Here is a 20,427-nt window from a genome sequence, read left to right as displayed (position 1 = left end):
CCAGGGCAGTGTGTGGGTGTGGCTGCAGCAGATGACGGTGCAGACTGCCGTGTTAAGGCTGGCAGCCCCCACTGTTCATCTCATTCCCAAGTATGGAGAATGTTTCTGGATCACTTGATTCCTAATGGCAAATTTGACTTCTTAAACTGTAAATATAGTTCTGACCTGGGAATAATTTCATTTGTAATTGCATGGTGAAATGATCCCATAATGCAAAAATAATACAGGCTTCATGTGACTCAATATAATCCTTATTTATTGCTCATTTTGATCCTGTACAGAGCAAAATAGTAATATGAATACAGCATCTAAACTATGAACACACTGTATACACATAGAGAGGGAACAGTTGATTTTACATAAAATGGAGAAGGCACATAATGCAAGGTAATGTTCACTGTTTCACAGGTTGGATGTCACCTTTTTCCAAGGAAAAGGGAATGCACCATGAAAGGGGGGTAAATTGCTTCATCCTTCCCCTGCCTCTGAGTATCTTTGGAGGGATTTGGTGCAGAGCAGATCATGTGCTCTAACCTAGCACTCTCTCTTTCTTTGTAGAAGGCTATAAGACATAAAGAGAAAGTTTAAATATGTAAGGTTTGGGAGTATATTGAGCATTTTTTTTTCTTTAATGGATAGGTTGCAAGTGATCATGAATAATACATTATACTTCAAGCTTGTGAGTCAAATAGTGAGAGAGATTAAACAAATGGAATTTTGAAATATTTTAGTCTCTTACGTGGAGATCCCTCCACATTAGTGGAGGTTATCAGTGCTTTTTTGGGAACCAGAAGCCAATTTCAATATCTTTTCCTTATAGCAGCACAAATGCTCTCCACAACTCCTAGATGTTATTGCTCCTCCCTGAATGTCTGTGCTTCTATACATTCTATTAAAACCCTGGGCTGAGAAGCAGAAAATAGCTTGACATCTGCTGTCTCAGTCCTTATCTGTGGGTTAAATTTCTCCAGGGATGTTATTAGACACTCTTTAAAATGTATTCTCTTTTGTTTTAGCTGTTGTTCCCTCGTTGAGATACGGCCCAGAAGGGTCAGTCTTCCTAACTATGCATTTTATGGTGGCTATAGCGTGTTCATGTAGCGACAGCTTTGGGACTTCTTGTGCTTCTCCAGGCTGCCATTGAGCATTTCCAGCTGCAGCATCTACCTCCCTGCTGCCTTTGGATGTTGCTTTGTTAATTCAGATTTTTGGGAAGTGTGTTTGGTACTGACATTTGTTGCCTTCTGGGCCTTTTCTCGTTTGTTTCTTATAAGATTGTAGAGGTTCGAATATTTCACATTTTAAACCCTATTTGAAGTAAAAAGTGCTCCCTCTAAGTTACCCTACACAGATCTGTTTTGATAGGTAATTCTCATTCCTGACTCACCATCCTCCCCCCTCTGCTTCCTTTGGCCTCACTGCTGTGAAAGTCCAGCTTCACCCTTGCTGCGATCCAGCTTTTGTCTCCACCTCCCTCAAGTGCCATTTACTTTCATTTCCTTTTCTTCTCTCATTTTTCTGTGAATTTCCACCACTTTTACTTTTATCACCTCCTTTCCACCGGGGCTGACAGCAATCACAACTTACTGTAATCTTAGTTTAAAGGTTTTTCCCCTGCCTTCTGTCTCCTTGACTTACTTTCTACAAACCACACTCGTATTTCACTGTGAGATTTTTCCCTTTGTTGTGCTTTTATGGGTGTCTTTTTAATTCTCTAGGAGCATATTCCTCCTGAACTCTCTTTGGTCTGTATGAAAAGTCTTGAGGCTTTCATCTTCTCTCTCTCTTCCTTCCTCTGTATGCGCTCCTGGGTATCTTGCTCAGCCCTATAGATTCTCTCTGTGGCAACACTTTCTGGAATATTTTATTACCTCTCTACAGATTGTTTTTCTACTGTCTCCCAGATTTCATCCAGAAAGTGAAACCACGGAGAAGAGCAGATTTAATCTCCAGCCCTTCCTTATTCTTGCTCTGTCTTTCCTTGTGCTTTCCTTCAAGTTAGTTCTCCTTGCAAACTGCCTCCGTCTTCAGCTGCTTTCTCCCTTTTGTCCTTGTTCTTTGAATCAGGTAATAATTAAGCCTGGAAGGGACCTGCTGATGTCATCTTGTTCCACCTCCTGCTCAAAGAAGGGCAGACTTCAAAGTTAGATATTTATTATAACCATTCTACTGCTATTTCTGATATGAGTTAATTTCTCTTTTTCTTTCTCCATCTCTGCTGTGCTCTGAGATCTCTGTCAATTCTATCAGTTGAACTCACTGACTAGAAAACCAAGAGCAAAAAGCAGGAGAGTGGAAGCATCTTCTTTGCATCCACTTTATTAGTCCAGTGCTGCTTCTGCTGCTTGGGCCTAAGTCATGCTTTCCAGATTTGCCCTGGTGTTCAGAGCTTGCTCTCTGCAAGCTTTTCCCAGCCTGCAGCCTTCCAGCTTCTCTTCTCCACTCACTTACTGCTTGCCCTCTTGTTATCACGGGCTCCTATGTCTTTGCCCACTTTCTTGGCATAGTTGGCCTTGTCTTTGTGTCTCTTGCAGCTTTTTTGTGTGAGGCAAAACCCACATGTGTAAGAATGCACACAAATCACTTCTGCTTCGCTTGTGGTCTCTCATCTTCCCATGCTGTTCTCTGCTGTCGCATTTACTTGGTGTCTGCTGCCTCAAACTGGACACTCTTTGAGCCAATTGCTTCTTTTTTCCCCCCAGTGTTTATGTATCTTTCTAGGAATGATCACACCTAACAAACTTTATGGTGTGCTTTATTATGCCTCAGCAGTGTCTCATGGGGCAAAAGCTGGGCTAAATCAAAAGTTTCAATTAAAGGCTACTGCATCTGTAATTACATAAAGCCATGGTTTAAAAAGATCCACCCTGAATTTCTGCTCACTCTTATCATAATTTTAATGACTTATTTTTCCGTTCTTTCCTCAGTTGTCTTTTGGATTCTCTGACTTTAGACTGCAGCTGTACAACAGTGACTGCATTCAAAATAATAAGGTTCAGTAGTAAAGCTGTAAATTTGGCTGGAATAAAATCTGTCGGGCATTTTTGCTGTGACTACATTCTGCCCTTCTAACTCAGCTTGAATCCAACCATCCACTCACATTTTCTGTAGTGCCTTGTTTTGAAAGATATTGGTGAGGACTGCAGAAAGTCCTGGATGTGCTTACTCTCATAGTTACTGCTAATCATCCAATACAAAAATAAATGTGAGTGGCATTGATTTTCAGTAATCCCTTAAGGGGCTCATTCCAAATGAATCATGAATTGATCGTTAATTAAAAAGATGAGTTAAACTCTTGGATATTGAGTGTGCATACTCTGTTATGCAACTCCTGGAATAATCATCTGGGGGTTGATGTGTCTGTCTGGGGTGTTTCACCACTGTGGGAACATGTAAGCTAAGCGCAGAAAGAAAGAAATGCCTTCATGGAGTTTCCACTCTGTTGCCTCCTTATTGTGGGTTCGGTTTGTGTGGGAGTTAGTTTGTGATTTAATTACTTGACTACATCTGAAAATTGACTGCATGAGTTACAGTTAAATTTTGCCTCTATGTTCCAAAAACCCTTTTGACCTGGGAGCATTTTTGGCACATAGAATCATACAATTGTTAAGGCTGAAAAATACCTTTAAGATCATTGAGTCCAACTGTTAACTTACATTTACAAATATCTACTTCAGTACAAGATTTCTTCGTATCAAATGTTTGTTTCGTTGCATTATGTGTCAATGTGATTTTTATTACATCTATGTAAATATCTGTTTCATTACAAGATTTCTTCCAAGCTTCTTCATTACATTTCATGCATTTGTTTCTTTTTTGACAAAGCAACCCTTTTGCTGCTGAGGTTTATGAGGTAGTTAAATAGGATTATCCCTCTTTTAAAAGAGGAAAATTGAGGCATAAAAATTTATTTGCCCATGATCTTATGAGAAGTCTGAGCTCCAGGAGAAGCACCAAGTTTGTTCTTATTATTTTCAAGCCACTGTTCTACCTGTAGGCCACTTCTGCCTCTTTCCTGGTGTTTTCCATGAGCTTTAGGAAGCATTTCTAAGCATGCTTTTTGGCAGCCAATGTATGTTTGCAATGTGAGAAGCAGTAATTTTCTAAAAGGGCCCATTGGGTAATATTCTAATAGGAAAAAGGCAGTAGTGTGGATGCACACAATTTGTTTGGCATATTTAGATTCCATGTCTCCAAACAGGTCAGGTTGTGCCCACTGGGTATTTTAAGCCATAGTCTTTTATCCTAGGAGAAATAGGTGCTTTTGTGGAAACTCAAATTCATTTCACCTTCATTTTACTAGAAGGTGGAGGGGCAGCAAGTAAAAACAAACAACCAGAAGGAAGAAAACCAAATTTGAAGCATTTATTTTGGAGAATTTTCACACAGCTTCCTTTTAATCCCTGATTAACAGATGAAAGAAGATACACTGAGACACAGCTCTAGTACTAAACCCTTTGATAACAGAATTACAATGTCTTTATTGTACAGGCTTAGTTGATTTGTCTGCATCATCCTCTGCAGCAGTGATTGCTAGGCAGCCAAAGGAGAGTGCAAAGGAGAAGCTGTTATCGGTGCGGTGTCCGGGACAGGCACTTGCATTTATCCCAGGAGCCATTACTGTCTGTAATGCCTACTGCTGATTATCAAGGATGGAGTTTCCAGTGCAAATAAAAATTGTCCTTGGATGGGCTGGTCCAAAGCAACGATGAATGTCATTGGTTCACTTAAATGCTAAAAGATTTTTCACATCATTGAACTTAAAAGGAAAGCAGTGAAAGCCCAGAATCACTGTAAATATTTATCAGAAGGAAAATGAATATATCTAACATATGTACAGTGTCCCCTTTCCGCCATGTCTGAGGATGGAGGAGCGGCTTTGCTTTCTTCTAGATCAGTCTTTCCATGGGTGGTGGCTGCACCATGTTCCACATCTCCACCCGGGAGCCCTCCTTCTCCTGCCGGCTGGGGCTGTAGGTGCCCTGCGTCGCGCGCTTGTTGGCGGTGACGGCCAAGACCACCATGGCCAAGGAGAGCACCACCAGCAGGGCCAGCGTCACCGAGCCGATGGAGGTGAATATGCTCGAGATCAGGTCAGCTGGCAGCTGCAGGGATTGAAACAGTTGCAATATAATTGCCGTGGGGAGAAGGCTGAGACACACTTGAGCTACCCGGGAAGGACAACAGAAACCATTCTGTGGACAGGGCTTTGCACAGGTGAGCTACTGCTGAAGCACCCTTTATTGGTAGGGTATTAACCCCTCCAGATTTTGTTCTTTGGGCTCCTCAGCAAACGCTTAGTGTTCAAGGCAGAGCTGGATGAATTTCATGTAAGGACCCATTCCTTTTGACAGCTTCCTTACTTTGAAAATGACCTGTAAGTTCATATGTCTGTGGGCTGCAGTAGTAATTCAGCAATTATTTAATCACTTCGATAACAATTCATTATTCCTAATTTGCTTGTGAGCACGCTATTGCTGGTCTTTGCTTCTGCAAATTAAACATGAGCTAATTTGAATATATATTGAGTCACATTTCTGTTTATCTTGCTGGAGGAGTGAAATTTTTATGAATATTTATATACATACATATATTTATATATATAGAAAATTTTCTTACATTAAATATTGTAAAATGTAGTGTTTCTACAGACATTCCTACCAGTAAGCTTTTCTACCGGCGTGTTTGCATGAAATGAGCGTATAGAGGCTGCACAAGAGTGCATAATCAGTATATTTTCACAAATAAGTTTTAAAATATTCATGCAGCCCTTCTTCCACATACAGACTTCATAGCTTCATCTACAGAAACACAAGCAGTACAGTACAGGATGAACGTAAGGATGCTCTGATGTTTTGGTTTTTTTCAGTTTTCACATGGCAGTGGGAAATGTAATAATGTCAGAAAGCAGAGTTCACATAAACCAATCTGTCAGCTGGAAAGCTTTAGACCAGAGAAATTTTATAGTTGGTAGATGAACGTTTTATACACATCTATGTATGCACTTTCATCTGTAAAAAGTGCTTATGGTGAGGAGAGCAACGAAGTGATGTGGTTAGTGTGGAAAAGTGGTCACTATGGACAGAATGACCCTAGCAGGAATTGAACTTCTGGGCAGATTCTGCCATCCATCATCTTTTGATTTGTATTACAAGTGACAGCTGAACTGCCCGAGATGAATGTGCGCTGGAGGCTGAACTTTCAAATCCCCAAATATTTAGAAAGGGAAAACAGCAGGTCAGAGCCCATTTCCCAGTCAGACACTCCATGTTGCAGGATATTTTGGTGACCTGCTTACTCGTCATTTCTAAGGAAGAGCAACCACAGTCCAGAGCACGAGGATGATTTTGCACTCAGCGATGGATGCCCTGGAAGTGGATGCTGCTTTGTGTGTGTATCCCCTGGACTCATGCCTTTGCAGGAGAACAACGATGCCAGAGGGAAAAAACATTAAAACAATCCTGCCTCTTTTTTTCCTCTCTCCACTTCCACACTGATATAAAAGGTCCTGCTATAATAGTAAAAGCAGGTTTGGCTCAGGGGTTCTCTCCAGGGGATAAATGATCGACTAGGATATTTTCCTCTGTCCTTGATGGCTAAATATATTGTCCCTGTGATTTTAAAAACATTTTTCCCAATAGAAATAATATAATGCAAGTGACAGACCGAATGACTACTGCTCTAAAACACGGTGGCACGAAGCCTGTTGGTCTATTAAATTGTGTTGGATTGGGAAGGTTATTTCCTCTGTGCAGGGTGTTACAGACATATTTGAGATCCTAGTTTTGCTCTGTATTCTGTTGGACTATATGACCCTTGTTTCTCTTTTCTCAGAGAGGCAGCAAATTTTTAATGGAATTTTTGTTCTCAGAAGCTCTCTTTTATTTTTATTGCCAGCTCTGGGAAAATAAGGACTAAGATAGTGCAGGTTAACTCTGATCCTAGGGTTGAACAGGCCATTTGCAAAAGAAATTCACTACCACAGGCAAATGGATGGCATGGCCTCGCCTCTGATACGTGAAATTTCTGAACTCTGTCTCCTGTTTTCCAGTCCATACTCTTTCCATTCTTGTTGCAAGCATATCTGTCTGTATCTATGGAGACATTTTCATTTATGGTAACCTTCAAATGAATTTGATTTCTTAAAGAAGAACTTTTTGCAAAGAATTGGGGTGAAGAAAAAACCTTTAACTTGCTAAAATGGAGTCACACACCTAAATCCCATTCTCAAATTAAAATCATTGTAATAGGGGTTTCTTTCATTTTGCAATAGTTACTTATTAGAGAAACCTTACCTATCCTGAGCCAATGTGTAAAAGAAGTTACCCCACTGATTAACATTTGGAGAGCTGGGGGTTTTACCATGATCAGATACGTCAGCTAATTTTATTTCTATGTCTACATTGCTTCTAATTTCTGAATGTGAACAAAAGGCCTTTACTTCATCTTTTTAGGTGGATTCTATTGATCAAACCCCCCCTGATGTTCCAGTGATGGCCCCTGGTTTATCAGCCCACAGCTCCCTGCCGAAGTTTCCAATATGAGGTACCCCCTTAGCAGTTGCACTGAACTGGTAACAAGAGTTGCCAGAAGGCTCTGCAGTCTGGTCCCATCAAAATCAACTGCTTCTTTAGTAATTAATGGCTGAATTATTACATTAATTTGGAAAATCAGCTGGCTGATGTGGAAAAAAAATATCTGAAAAGCTCTGTCCCCTGTCATCTCAGAGTCTGTTCACTGAGTGTTTGGTGATGATGATAGACTGAAATAACTGTAACTAGTGATCCCAAAAATAAAAGGATTGAACAACATTTTTAGTACCATTAGTGCTGCTGAAGCAGTGGAAAAGAGGCTTTCTGTCACTGACCATACTGTGCACTTTGCATAAAGGAAGGGAGTGGTCATTAAAAATGCAGTTTGAAATTAAAGGTCCCAAATCAGGCTTTTCTGGTAAATCTTGCTGGTGCTTCCACTGTGGATGGCTCTGGACTGTGAACCTCTGGGATATTTCAAAGAGTGCCCTGGGGCTGCTCACGTGTGTAGCTGCTCATCTGGTGCTCCATCCATGTCTCAGATCCCCTGGCTGTGGGTCTGGGGCATCCTAAGGGACTAGATGACCACACTCCGATATCACTTTCCAGCTTCGTATCACAGTTCCCTTCCCCACGTTAACTGGTTAAGACCTGGCCATTGAGCTGAGTGCCTGGGAGATTGCAATATACAGTTTGTCACAAGGCTGTTGCATAGCCCCAAGCAAGAGGTGTTCTTTGGCCTAGAGCTTCAAAAGCAGAAGGGGAAAGCTCTGGAAAGAAGGTGCTTTTTTGGCACAAAAAGAAGCCACAGGACAGCTGGAATCTTGTGAAGGGAAACAGGTTCTTTTTTTGCTGAAAACTTTTGTTGTCAGGGAAGCCTATGAGACCCCCCCATACATTGTGATTGTCTTTCAGAAATAGTTCTTGCTAATAAATAACACATGGTGATCACAGCTATTTCTGAATGTAACTTCAGCACTGCTTATGGATAACTAAATATATGCAAGGTAAATGAAGGAGGGTTAACTAACTGGCTGGGCAGTACCTTAGAGATTCTCATTATAGTTTGAGGCTGGACTGAGAGGACTCCTGAGGGCTCTTCCAACCTGAATTATCTTATGAGCTGTTTTAGAAGGTAGTTGGTGACAGAACAGTTTTAAGAATTCCCCAGCCCCTAATATAGAGGGTCTGCCAGTAAAAGCTGCATCCTTGGTGGTAATGGATGCTGATTGCAAGATGATACCAACAAAATGAAGTTTTCTACCATTGGAAGGCCTATCTGCTTCTTACTAAGTTATTTTATGTGGGATATTCTATTTATATAACTTTGGATGTCAGCTGGAGCAAGACAAGTTTATTTTGGCAAAATTTCTAAAAAAGGAAAAAAAATATTATTCAATTTAGTTTTCATATAGAGGATAGCTTCATCTGCAAAGAGAAGAAATGCAGGCAAAAAATCTTTGTCGTTTTCTAAAGTCAAGCCTTTTGGCCTTTCACTGATGGTTTCACATCAAAATTGATTAATTTTTCTAGAGTTATTTTAATTATTAAAATAATTTAGAATATTTAGATTGCATAAGATAAATTATTGAATAGAGTAACATTTCATTGTAGCTCTGGGTTTTGCTTTTCATTTGGTTAAGGAAATAGATTTATTGTTCTGCTTTGGTTCCTTGATCTGTTTTGTAGATGAACATTTTGGATAAGGAGGGCTCAGTTCAGAAGTCAGAGCTCAGAGGCATTTATAAACCCAATGTATGCTTGCTTATCTTTAAACAAGCTGCTCCCACATGGTTATTTGATGAGAGGGAGCATTAGGGATTTGCTGTAATGAACATTTCCACGTGTGCCAAGTGTCAAAGGAAAGCGGAGCAGCGTGAGGGAGCCCAGCCAAATGCACAGGGCCTCCTCCTGCTGGGTGTTTGACATCAGCATGGCTGAGCTGAGCTAAGCCTGCCCTGTGTCCACACTGGGATGAGCGGCGTGGCCGCGGACAGCAGGGCTGAGCCGGACCAGGGAGAGAGAAGATGCAGCCGTGGTGCTGGCAGGGAAACGACAGCAGGGACGAGAGAGGCCGGGAGCGCTCCCTCGGGGCGCTGCTGCGCGGGCTGTGCCCGTGGGGTGTGGCAGGCGTGAGGGGCTCTGGAGGCAGGAGCCTGCCAGCCTCTGTGGCTGGGGACCAAGGATTAATCTGCCTTCATTCCAGCACTCTCTCAGGAATGATTCTGGCTGCGTCTCCAGACAGAGACATCAAGGCAGGCTTTAAACCACAGGGCCTGGCGAACCCCAGAGACCTCCCTTGCCCGCCACATGCGGGGCTTGCTGGGAGTTCTGCAGCTGCTCGTGTGCACTGGAGCTTTTGCCGGCGAAGTCTCCGGATCCCGAGTCCTGACACCACTCACAAGGTTATCACTTCATTCCCAGTAAGAACATCTGATCCGTGCCATCCAGATTTACTGCCCCCAGATCAAAACCATTTGCTGTGGTAACGATTGGCTTGAGTAGTCCTAATCCATGTCAGAATTACTTTGAAAGGTTTGGGGCATATAGGGATAATAGTGAGCAGCCAAAGAAAAGCCATTTAATTGATTAAAAGTCCCATAGATGTGCTGAGTTTATTTCATAGAGGATTTACAGTCATCTTATTGGAATTTTTTTCTGTTGCAGGCTGAATTCAAATAAGAACTTGTGTAGTTCAAGGAGAAATCCAGTCAGTCACACACAAATCTGTTATCATGAGATGCATTGATAACCCCAGCCTGTGAGGCTAAAGTTTATTTTCAATAGCAGTAAAGTGGCCATAAATCTATAGATTGACTTTGTTCTAATAAAAGTACATTAAATGACTGGCACAGGAAGTCCTTTTCTCTGTGATTTTCTTTTTTCACTTTAGCAAACTGTGACCTGTTGCTCTCCCTCACATCACCTGCAAAATGCAGTTGCTCTGTTCATGCTAAACACCAGCCACCATGTCCCAAGAGCTGTTGGGCTGTTGAGTTGAAGAAGAAATAATAATAATAATAATCATCATTTTGGGACTCATTTAAGGAGCACAGATTCATGTCAAGCCAAACACTGCACAGGCCACTGGAAAAGGCAAATTTTTAAAAGATTTTATAAATACCACCTATTTTTTTTTAACTGCTTTATCCTTTAATGGTTTATCCTGGTTTCCTGCTTCATGCTGCTGTCTATGTGGGCACTGATCTTTGAGTGTGTCTATACACAGTTATTTTTCAGGTCCTTGAGCAGTTTACTCCTTGCTGCTTTGCTACCTGTGGCAACAAAGGAAGCAGCACTGAGTGCACCTTAGCTGATTTTCCACTGTTTATCATCAGCGAGACCACCAATTCCTTTTCCTTCTGCACAGCTCAGAACTCTTCAGTTCATCCTGTGGGCTTCAAAAGTGGCAATTGCATTGTATAGTCATCCCTCTTGGCCCCTGAAGTGATTCCAGGAAGGTGCAATATTTGCAGTACTGTAAACTGGATGCCTAACAAGCTTCAGGATTATCTGGTAAGAAAAGTGTTCGAATTCTCTCAGATTGAGAAGCAAAAAAGCAAGAGTTAAAAACAGACCTAGGAAGACTGCTGCAGAGCTTTTCTCTAGTTTTGCTTCCATCATGAGTAAGAACAAAGCCAGTTTGTAGGACCAGATTCAGCTGTGGAGCCTTGAACACCTGAAGATGATCTCAGTGGCTTGAAGGTGTGGCTGCTTCCCCCTGCAGTCAGCCAGCCCAGAGGTGGCCTGTGGTTGCCACAAATTGGCTCTGGTGCCTTCCCTATGCAGGGCAACATCCAGGGTAGCATCACTGCTTTTTTCTCTGCATCTTTTCCCCCTGACCCCATCTTCACTGGGAGGAGGCTATCCTGTTGTCCCTCACCTTCCTCTGTAGCCCTCTGAAAATATTTCTGCCTTACATCTTGAACTTCCAGCATTGCCACTGCTGTTTCTGCCATCAGCCTCTCAGTTATTTTCCTGATAGCTGCAGGGAAATACAATCCCACTGCCTGGAGGGCCTGAATGAGACCCTGGGTCCTGTACCTGCTCCATGGACATTGCTGAAGAAAAAACTTAGGTGACTACTTCTGATGTGTGCAGAATATCCACAGTATTTAGGCAGTTCATCTTGAAGCATAAAGATTTTAAGTAATTATTTTAATTTTTTTTGTTTTCTTGTGTGTGTTATTGTCTGAATATTTTCTTAAAATATCTCTGAAGAAATTATGTTCACTACCACCTCTTTATAGTATATGTTTTTTATAAAATGTAGTTTGAATAGTTTGTCTTAGTTGACACCTGACAGTTTTAATTGATTCCTTCCTTGTCAACTTTTAGTTTTCTGACAGTTCTTGAAATCAAGAAAAAAGCATAGAGAGAATTCATGTTAGCTGCTATAATGATAAGTTGATCATCTGGCTTGACCAGTTATAGATCAGAAAAATGCAATCTTTACTAGGAAGGAGGAGTTACATCTGTGGCAGTCCATGAGAAAATGAAGAAGACGGAGATGATTGAAGTCTAGGATTTAGCTAGGCTTGCAAAGACAGCACCTCATTAAGAAATTTTGACAGCCTCCCTCCTGGCACGTGAAGTTGCACTGTTGTGACACTACAGAAGTTAATGAGGGACTTTGTTCTAATTATAGTGGAGCAAGAAATTGGAGATTGGAGATGGAGCTCTCTGAAGCATTGCAACTAAATTGTAAAGCAGACTTCAGTGAAACGAGGGTGTTGCTCACATTAGTCTTGATCTCTCAGTCTGATCAGCTTACCCAGACCTCCTCCTCCCCACACTGGGCTGCAGGACCATTCCCAGATCACTTTAAACAATGCTATGTTTAAATCACAACAATTTTCCCCCTCCTCAGTGCTGGTACGTGCAGTAATATGTGGCTCAGGGGGCCTTCTATTGGCACAATCAGCCTTTTGGCCAAGAAGGTTTTCCAGCTCAGAAGGCTCACTTTTAGGAATTAAACCTAAAGATCAGACTACCTGCAGTAACTATAATTCCTTTAACTACTTGTAGTATTGATATCTGGTTTATACTAACTGTTTAATGAAAGCAGTCCAGCCATGAAAACAGAGGTGCTTAGTATGGCTGGAATGGACTGTCTTTGGCAGAAGGAACAAGATTCCTGGGTTTGGCCACCCAAGACAGTGCATGAGCTCAGCCATGGACCCAAAAGAGCCAGAAGTACATAAGCAGTCCCCTAAAATCTCCATCAGGTGTTTTGCTGGATCAGTGTCTCCCAGGTTATTGAATGCCTTCTAGGCAGCAGTGTGTTGGTTGCTCAGGGAGGAGTGATTTGGGTGGCAGTTTGCAAGTGCAGCTCTCATTAAGCTGTGGGCTTTGAGAAGGCTCCTTGATAGCGCTTCTGCAGCAACTGCCAGTGCTGATTTTGTAAGTGCTCCAGCTCTTTTTAAGATCATCCGAGTGGTGCAGCACAGATTAAATGTGCAGCTCCAATGTGTTGTTATGAGATGCCTTTTAAAATTCTATCGACAGCCTCTGGTGTAGGAACTTCACCATCTGCTGCAATCTGAAAGGATAAGAGGGAAAAATCTATAGCTGGTGCAAATCCAGGCAAACCATGCTGAGGAGGAGTTTGTCCCATAGCTGCTATATCGCAGACTAGACAAATGTTTTAGTAAAGGTGTCAGTCTCTGGGGTGCAACATCCTTTTCCAGTTTGGGAAATGCTTTGGGGCATCATACAGAATTATTTTTGTGCATGGCTGCCAGCACAGTGTATCAGGTGGTGTTTCTCCACAGGGGATAACTGCTTTGCTTTGAGACAGCAGATTCCGTATGAGTACATCTTGGTGGTGGGTAAAAACCTCATCAGGCAAGCATCTTGCAGGAAGCAATGGGAGATATTTAAACTCAAGACTGTCACTGAAAACACTGACTTTCTGGTTTTGCCTTGCATATGGCCAGATTGAGTTTACCGTGTCCCTGTAGCTGCCACAGTAGAAATGGCACCTGAAGAGGGATTTGGAAGAACTCACAGGCCTTTTGAGGAAGTCTGTTGTCATGGGAGAGTGAAGTGGGTGTGAAGGCATCAGTAGGTTATACCCCAAAAGAGGAGAAGAACAGGAAAAGATGCTACAGCGGTGAAGATGAGGGCAGGGCGGTTTCCAAGGACAAGAGGTGAAGAGAGGCTCGGTAGACAGAGAGAAATAGTTGAAATGATGAGAAAGAAGAATGGATTTCGAAACTGCTTTCTTCTTTGGTTGCATAGGTGTTGGTCAGACCAGCGTGTGCAGGATGATGTTGTGACACTCAAGATGAGGCTGATGGTAATGACAGCATTTGGATAAGAGAATGGGGCAGGAAAGGGTAATGTGGGCTATCAACAGCTAAGCCAAGGAAGCAACTAAACCATTCCTACTGCAAACTTCTGCTTTTCTGATTCTTTGCAAGTATATTTATCTGTCATTCTAGATTCCAATCTTTTCTGTATTGGGGAAAAAAAAAGAAAAGAGATATTTTGCTGAGGTATTTGCAGTCTGGAAGTACTGAGTGAATACCTGCTTGTTGCTTCTCCTCACTAATGTGTTTCCTTGCACTTTGTTTTCACCAGGCATGATTTGCATGTACTATGAATTATCAGTCTCAATTAACTTTAATGGAGCAGCACAACCTGACTTGTGCACGATGTGGAGTTGCTCAAAACTCCACTTTTCAGCACACAACAGCTGAGGTTAAAGACCACTTTCTTAATTAGTGATGTTAGTGGTAGGTGTTCTTTTATTTCTGCAATCAGGTCTTTGAGGGTAGCCCCAAGTACCCACCAAAGCCCAGCATCACAAATGGGTGCAGCCACCTTCTGTGGGCTGTGGTCCCTGGCTGCCACCATGGGTAGCAGGGTCAGGTCCTCTTGCCCCCAGGTCCTGGATCTCTTGCACAGGTGCAACCTGTGCTGAAATTGAGAGCCCTGCCTCTCCCCACTTTCTGTAGGAATGCGAACCTGTTCTGTCCAGTGATGCATAATGAGGAGATGGGTCAGCTGTGTATGGCACAGCACAGCCTGTTACGGTTCCTGGCCGATTTTGTAATGCCAGACACTTTCCATCCCTGCTTCTCTGTTAATAAGTGGAGCCAACAATCTCAAAACTGTTCCATGGAATTCTCCTCCGTACTTGGTGCTGAGCTCCTGCAAACTAGCCATGTGTTGCTACCTAGCATTAATAGGATGCTGTCAAGTGGTGATGAAGTAAGGAGCGCTGTGACTGTTTCACACTGTCAGACAAGAAGGTATCGAGTCAGCAGCGAGCCTTTGCTGGGAGCAGCACTTCGATTGCAGCCATCTCCTGCTTCCAACTGTAAATATTAATAGTATAAGATAGACCTTTACTGGCTACATAATACTTGCCTTAGCACGCTACGTGACACTGTCACGGTACTTCGCTAATTATATTCCTCCAGAAAAACTTTCAGTGTGTTTTTATCCTACTGGCTGGGTTTTTTTTCTAGTAGAAAGTTGATTTGAGACAACAGAAATCATTGTGGCTTAGCTTCAGGAGAGACTTTGGAAGAAATGCATGCAGGTAAAGTGTAAATGAAAAAAAAATCTAAAAACTGCTATGTTAATAGTTATTCAGACTTTGTTTAGACCTTTCATTTGTTAGCAGAATTATTTCTTGTCTTTTTTTTAAGTCTCCTTTCATGTTGTTGATAGAATCATGTGCGTGTGTCTCTACCTCTGAACCTCACCACTGTCCTCAAGGATTCTTGGATCAAGTCCTGCGTACCTAATATAGGACCTAATCATTGTATTAATATTGCTGGCATTCAACAGGTTTGCATCTGAATGTGAACTGGATGAAGCCAACCCTGATAATTGCTTTTTGGATATCTGCTGAAGATGCAAGTGTTTTAGAAAATCTCTTTCTATGTTATAGCCAGCATAGTACATGAGAAAAAGGTCTCTGAAAATGCGGTAGAAAATTCTCTTAACTTCCTACTCCATGCTTTTACCTTACTGCCACCTAAAGATAACAAACAGAAAATACATTGTACTTCAGATTAGAGAGTTTTACTCTGATACTCTGGGAAGGAATGGTAGCCTTGTCAATGTCTTTCTTTTAAGAAGAATCCCTACACTTTCAGATTTTGTTGAAGATCATACTTCTGGGAAATAGGAAAAAATCTGCTGGCTCAACTCACTGAATTTACCTCTGGTCCTTCAAGGCAAGACATACTGCCTCTGAGGCCAACTCACCCTGTTTCTGGCCAGATGATGAACTCAGATCTCCTCAATACAGGCTGAAAGTAGCATTTTTCTAGTGTGTGGTGTCAGGTCAAAATCCACCTTTATCTGCAGGTGTAAGGTATTTCTGATACACCTCCCTTTAATCCCACCTATCTCAGATACGAGAGTGTCTGCTGTCGGACAGGCAGCCTGACTGGTTCCTCCTTCTCAGCTCCATCCTTGATGCCTTATTTCTTAACAGTACTTTTCAGTTTGGAGAATGCCTTTAAGGCAGCCTTTTGTCAGAGAGGGGAACTGAGGTGTGAAACAGAAACACAATTAGCCAATGATCTGTTAGGCAACCCATGGAGGAAATGGTGATTGAATTGAATCTCTTCCCTCTGCCCAGACTCTGCCTGTCAGTCACACCAGGGCAGCACAGCCCTGCCCAGCTCCAAGACAGCCCCTGACAGTGGCACTGGCTCAGGGTGTGCCCTCCAGGCTCTGCCTTGCTGGATGTTTGTACAGTTGCTGGTGCACTGAGGCAGGAAGCCCTGAGCAAGAGGAGCTGTGCCTGACAGCTGGTCTTTCATGGAGCTCTTGCAATCAGACACTTTTACTGTCTGACATATCTATTTTGGAGTGAAGTGTGGCATTCTCTATTGTTTAAACTGCAATATTGCACTTACACTGGTAATAAATCCCTCATATGTGCCTACTATGGGTTTGCAGTCTGAACTTAGACTAAATTCACATCTCCTCATCAACTGACCTGTTGTTATTTATTGCCTGAGCACAAGGACAGATGCTCTTTCCTGGGATGGCCAGGCAGTGGCTCCTCTCAGGCAAATACCCCTGAGTGCAGACCTCACTCCTCTGCTCCTGAGGCTCAGCTCCATGCCCCGTGGGAATATTACAGATTCAAGCATGCTTTGGTTTTATATATTCTCAGATTTTGAAAGGATCTGTCTCCACCAGCCTCATTACCTGTAATTACCTGTAAACCAATTATGACCCATTTGTTAAAGTACCCAGCTGTGGTCATGTTGCAGTGTTTGGAGATTGTTCATCCTCTGCCTAAGTTCCATCCTGAAGTCTCACAGACCTGATACTTGCTGACTATCTATATTTTTCATACCAAAATAAGCCATTAAATTCAACTAAAAATGTTATCAGTGATTTCCAAAATCCTTTTTTTTATGGCTCTGAGTAACTCTTCTGATTGATACTTGCATCCTTCCTTAAAATATTCCCAAACTCATATGTATTAGCAAAGTAATGAGGAAATCAGGCAAGTTATATAAGACTTTGGCAGAAGTGTCATAAATTAGTGTTTTCTCCTGGAAGAATACTTCTATTTCCTCCTTCATCAGTAGTTTTGGGAGAGGATGGACAAAAGTGATCACGAGCTAAGAATCTTTGACTCAAAACTTTCTGGAGGTGAAATAGGTTGTTTCAGGGCTCTGGGTCCAGGCCAGTTGCAGTCTGAGCAGCCTGAGTGCTCCTCCAAGGGAGAGTGGTTAGCTGATACTGAGTGGAAATTTAGCTTCCATGCCTACCCCATCTAGAGAACTTCACTGCTTTGGCGACAATTGCTTAGCAGCAGGTTCTACCAATATTGCTTTAGTAGTTTTAAAGTGTTTAAAGCATCCTGGAGACTGTGGTCTCTCTCACTGTCCACTTCCTAGGGAAGAACAAGATAATCACACTTGGGGACCTTACAGAGGTGCCACAAGCATTCAGTTGAAATAACAAAGTCATTTTTCCCGTGTTCAGATACAGCCTAGGTGTTCAGTGCTGTCCCCATCTGTTTGACTTTTACAAATCCATTTTACTTGTGATTTTCCTTATTTGTGTGATTTCATTTCCCTCAGTATCACTTCGTGCCTCCAGGATCTCCTTCAGAGCCACCTTTTTAGATGGATTCCAGAAATGGCCACGCTGACAGGACTGAGGGCTTCCCCAGACAGATCCACAGCTACCACTGGGGTTCCCTGACAATATCACTTACTGAAAGGACAGGGGAAAATTTGGGTGGGATAATAACTTCCAAACCTGTAGAAAGTGACAGAAGACCTTTTATTGCTGGGATTTGGTCTACCATGAAAGATGTGTTACGCTTTCATATGTATAGAAACCAAGCATTTTCTTTCAGCCTGAATGAGATCTGTGTTTGATTAAAGGAAAAAATAAAATAAGAAAGGACCAAGTGCAATTTTCCATGAGACACAGCACAGTGTCCTGCCTGATTCTCGTGTGTAATATTCTGATTAGTTCACAAAATGGTAGCATTTGGGATAAAAAAAGGCAACAATGACATCCCTGTGTAAATTCTGTGCCTATGCTGCCATTTCACTGAGGGATTAGCCAGCCTAGATAAGACCAGACACATGCATTAGCATTGGTGAATACTAGCTGAAATTAGCCTTGCAGAAGAGGTGCTGTTGCCAGGCCCTCTCACAGCCTAGTCTCTAGTTTGTCATTGATTTTAACTGGGAGCAGGTTTGGGTTTTTCTTTGGGGTTTCTTTATTTTGGCTTGGGTTGGGGTTTTTTTGGGGTGTTGGGTTTTGTGTGTGTGTGTACTCTTGCTTAATGTTGTTGGGGGTTTTGTTGGTTGGTTGGCTGGTTAGTTGGTTGGTTTTTTTTGTTGTGTTTTTTTGTTGTGTGGTGGGGTTTTTTTGTTGTTGTTGCTGTTGTTCCAGGATTATCAGCTCCCAGGTGTCAGCCAGGCTGCGTTCACACCATGCATCCTTTTCCTGGATAACTGATACAAAGTCAATAGGGGAGAATAAGTCTTGTTACAGCATGATCAGGGAAGCAACTGCACCTTTAATTCACCCACAGATGGTTACTGCTTGGAGAGGAGGGAACAGAGGGTCCTGTCCCTTGGGAGATAAGGAGAGGACAGCTTGTGATGTTACCAGTGCTTCCCCCAACAGAAAGAGAAATATTTCCATTTATTTCTGTAATGGATAAATTAGAACCCAAAGTATTAATGTGTTTGAGAATCCACAGAATCCCTACCCTACCATTTCACAGGGACCACCAACAATCAAGGCTGTCTCCAGTGGTGCAAAATCTGTTCACTCTAAATAATTACAAAGATTTGTAAAGCTGCTGATTTTCTTGTCCCTTGAATTACAGCAGTTTCACATTTTTTACTTCAGTGCTCTTATTTTTTTTGAAAAGTGAATAATTTGTTCTACCAAATATGATTTGAATAAATTTAAGGACTGTTTTGTTTGCTGCACATTTAGAGTGGTAGAAAGTTCAGATATTTGTGTAACAAGCTCTGCCTCTAGTTTAAATAGTTCTCTGTATCAAAATAGATAAATGTTCTTGATCATTTGAAACCAAAATATTTTTCAGATTCTCAGGAACACAAATTCTTTTTATTCCTTTTCAGTGGAATAACATTCCATAAGCCTAGTAAAGTGTGTAATTTTTTTCAGATGTTAGGAATGGAGCTTCATATCAAGAACTGAAAAAATAGACAGAACATTAAGTCTCATGAACCATACAAGAAAAAAAAATGACATAAAATTTAGTATCTGAACAACACAGGCATGGAGTGCATGAATGTGTTATAAAGTGAGCAATGACTGAAGTAAATGCCCATGTGATGTGGATGTGGGTCCAGAGGGAAAACATCAGAAGGTGAGAATAGGGAAGACAATGCCATTGCAACAGAAAGGATGGTGTACAGGCAAAATGTGTTAGTCTGAATACTCAGGTGTTATGTGAACACCATGCTTGAGCTGATTCCTGTTCTGCAGAGTGTTATGCTGTCATATGTCATCTGGGCTCCCTTTTCTGCTTATATTTACCACACACATTAAATATTCAACTGCTTTTCACTGATGCGTGCAGCAATCCTGGCCTTGTGAAGAGCTTTCGTGTCTTTCCCAACTAAGACACATTAGATAACCTTATTGTCTTTGCATCCTAATGTTTTTGTACCTTATGTTTTGACACACATTAAATGTGTTTCGTGCAACATCCTTTTAGAAGTTTTAGTTAAATCCTGTGTTTTGAAGGCAGACTAATACAAAATAGCAAAGGGTATTAAGGCGTTGTTCTGCTCTGAAAAACAATGGCAGAAATGGCATTGTGACGTTTCCAATGACTTCCAGAGCAGAGCTGCTCATTTTATAAATCTAAAGATGTTTCTTCTTACCCCACATTCGACCTGGCACTGGAATAAAGCTGAGCGCTCTCTGGCTCCTACCATCAATGGTAATGATTCTGCCACGGTGGGTGATCTACAGCCACGCAAATGATGTGAAAACAAATAAACTCCAGCTTTTTCCCAGCTCAGTTACACTGATTCTGCTAGGCTAAGAAAAGTAAAAATTTACTTCAGTTGATGAAATAATCTTATTTCAATAGCCTACCATCAGACTGTAACAAGTTTATCTGTGCTGTACAAATAGTTGCCATGATGAGGGTTTTCTCAACTTAGTAAGGTACTACAGAGAGAAAATCAGAAGTACCAGGAAATGCCCTTTATGCTTCCAGCAACAAGCAGCCTTGCAGGATGTAAGTTACATAGCCCAGAGTGTTTATTTCCTTCCAACAGCCTGCTCCCTGTCTAGATCTTGGGAACCTCAGGAAAGCTGACAGGTGAGAGTTGGCTTCTGCTCTTTGACAGTTCTGCTGCCCCAGGGCTTGCTCCCTGCTTGAGGAAGAATGCCAGCA

The 20,427-nt window shown here is 41.9% G+C and overlaps 1 protein-coding gene across 1 annotated transcript in view; it reads right to left on the bottom strand.

Annotated features, from left to right (window-relative positions):
* Nucleotides 1-235: 235 nt before the first annotated feature.
* Nucleotides 236-20,427, bottom strand: part of CRB1 (crumbs 1, cell polarity complex component) — a 101,221-nt gene continuing 81,029 nt past the window's right edge. The window contains exon 13 of the mRNA XM_017729584.1: nt 236-5,105. Coding sequence (XP_017585073.1) covers nt 4,890-5,105 — 216 coding nt within the window. The 3' untranslated portion in view covers nt 236-4,889. The remainder of the gene's footprint in view (nt 5,106-20,427) is intronic.

This window comes from Corvus brachyrhynchos, unplaced genomic scaffold, assembly GCF_000691975.1.
Source record: "Corvus brachyrhynchos isolate BGI_N302 unplaced genomic scaffold, ASM69197v1 scaffold101, whole genome shotgun sequence".
Classification (NCBI taxonomy): Eukaryota; Metazoa; Chordata; class Aves; order Passeriformes; family Corvidae; genus Corvus; species Corvus brachyrhynchos.
This window is presented reverse-complemented; position numbering and strand designations above follow the sequence as displayed.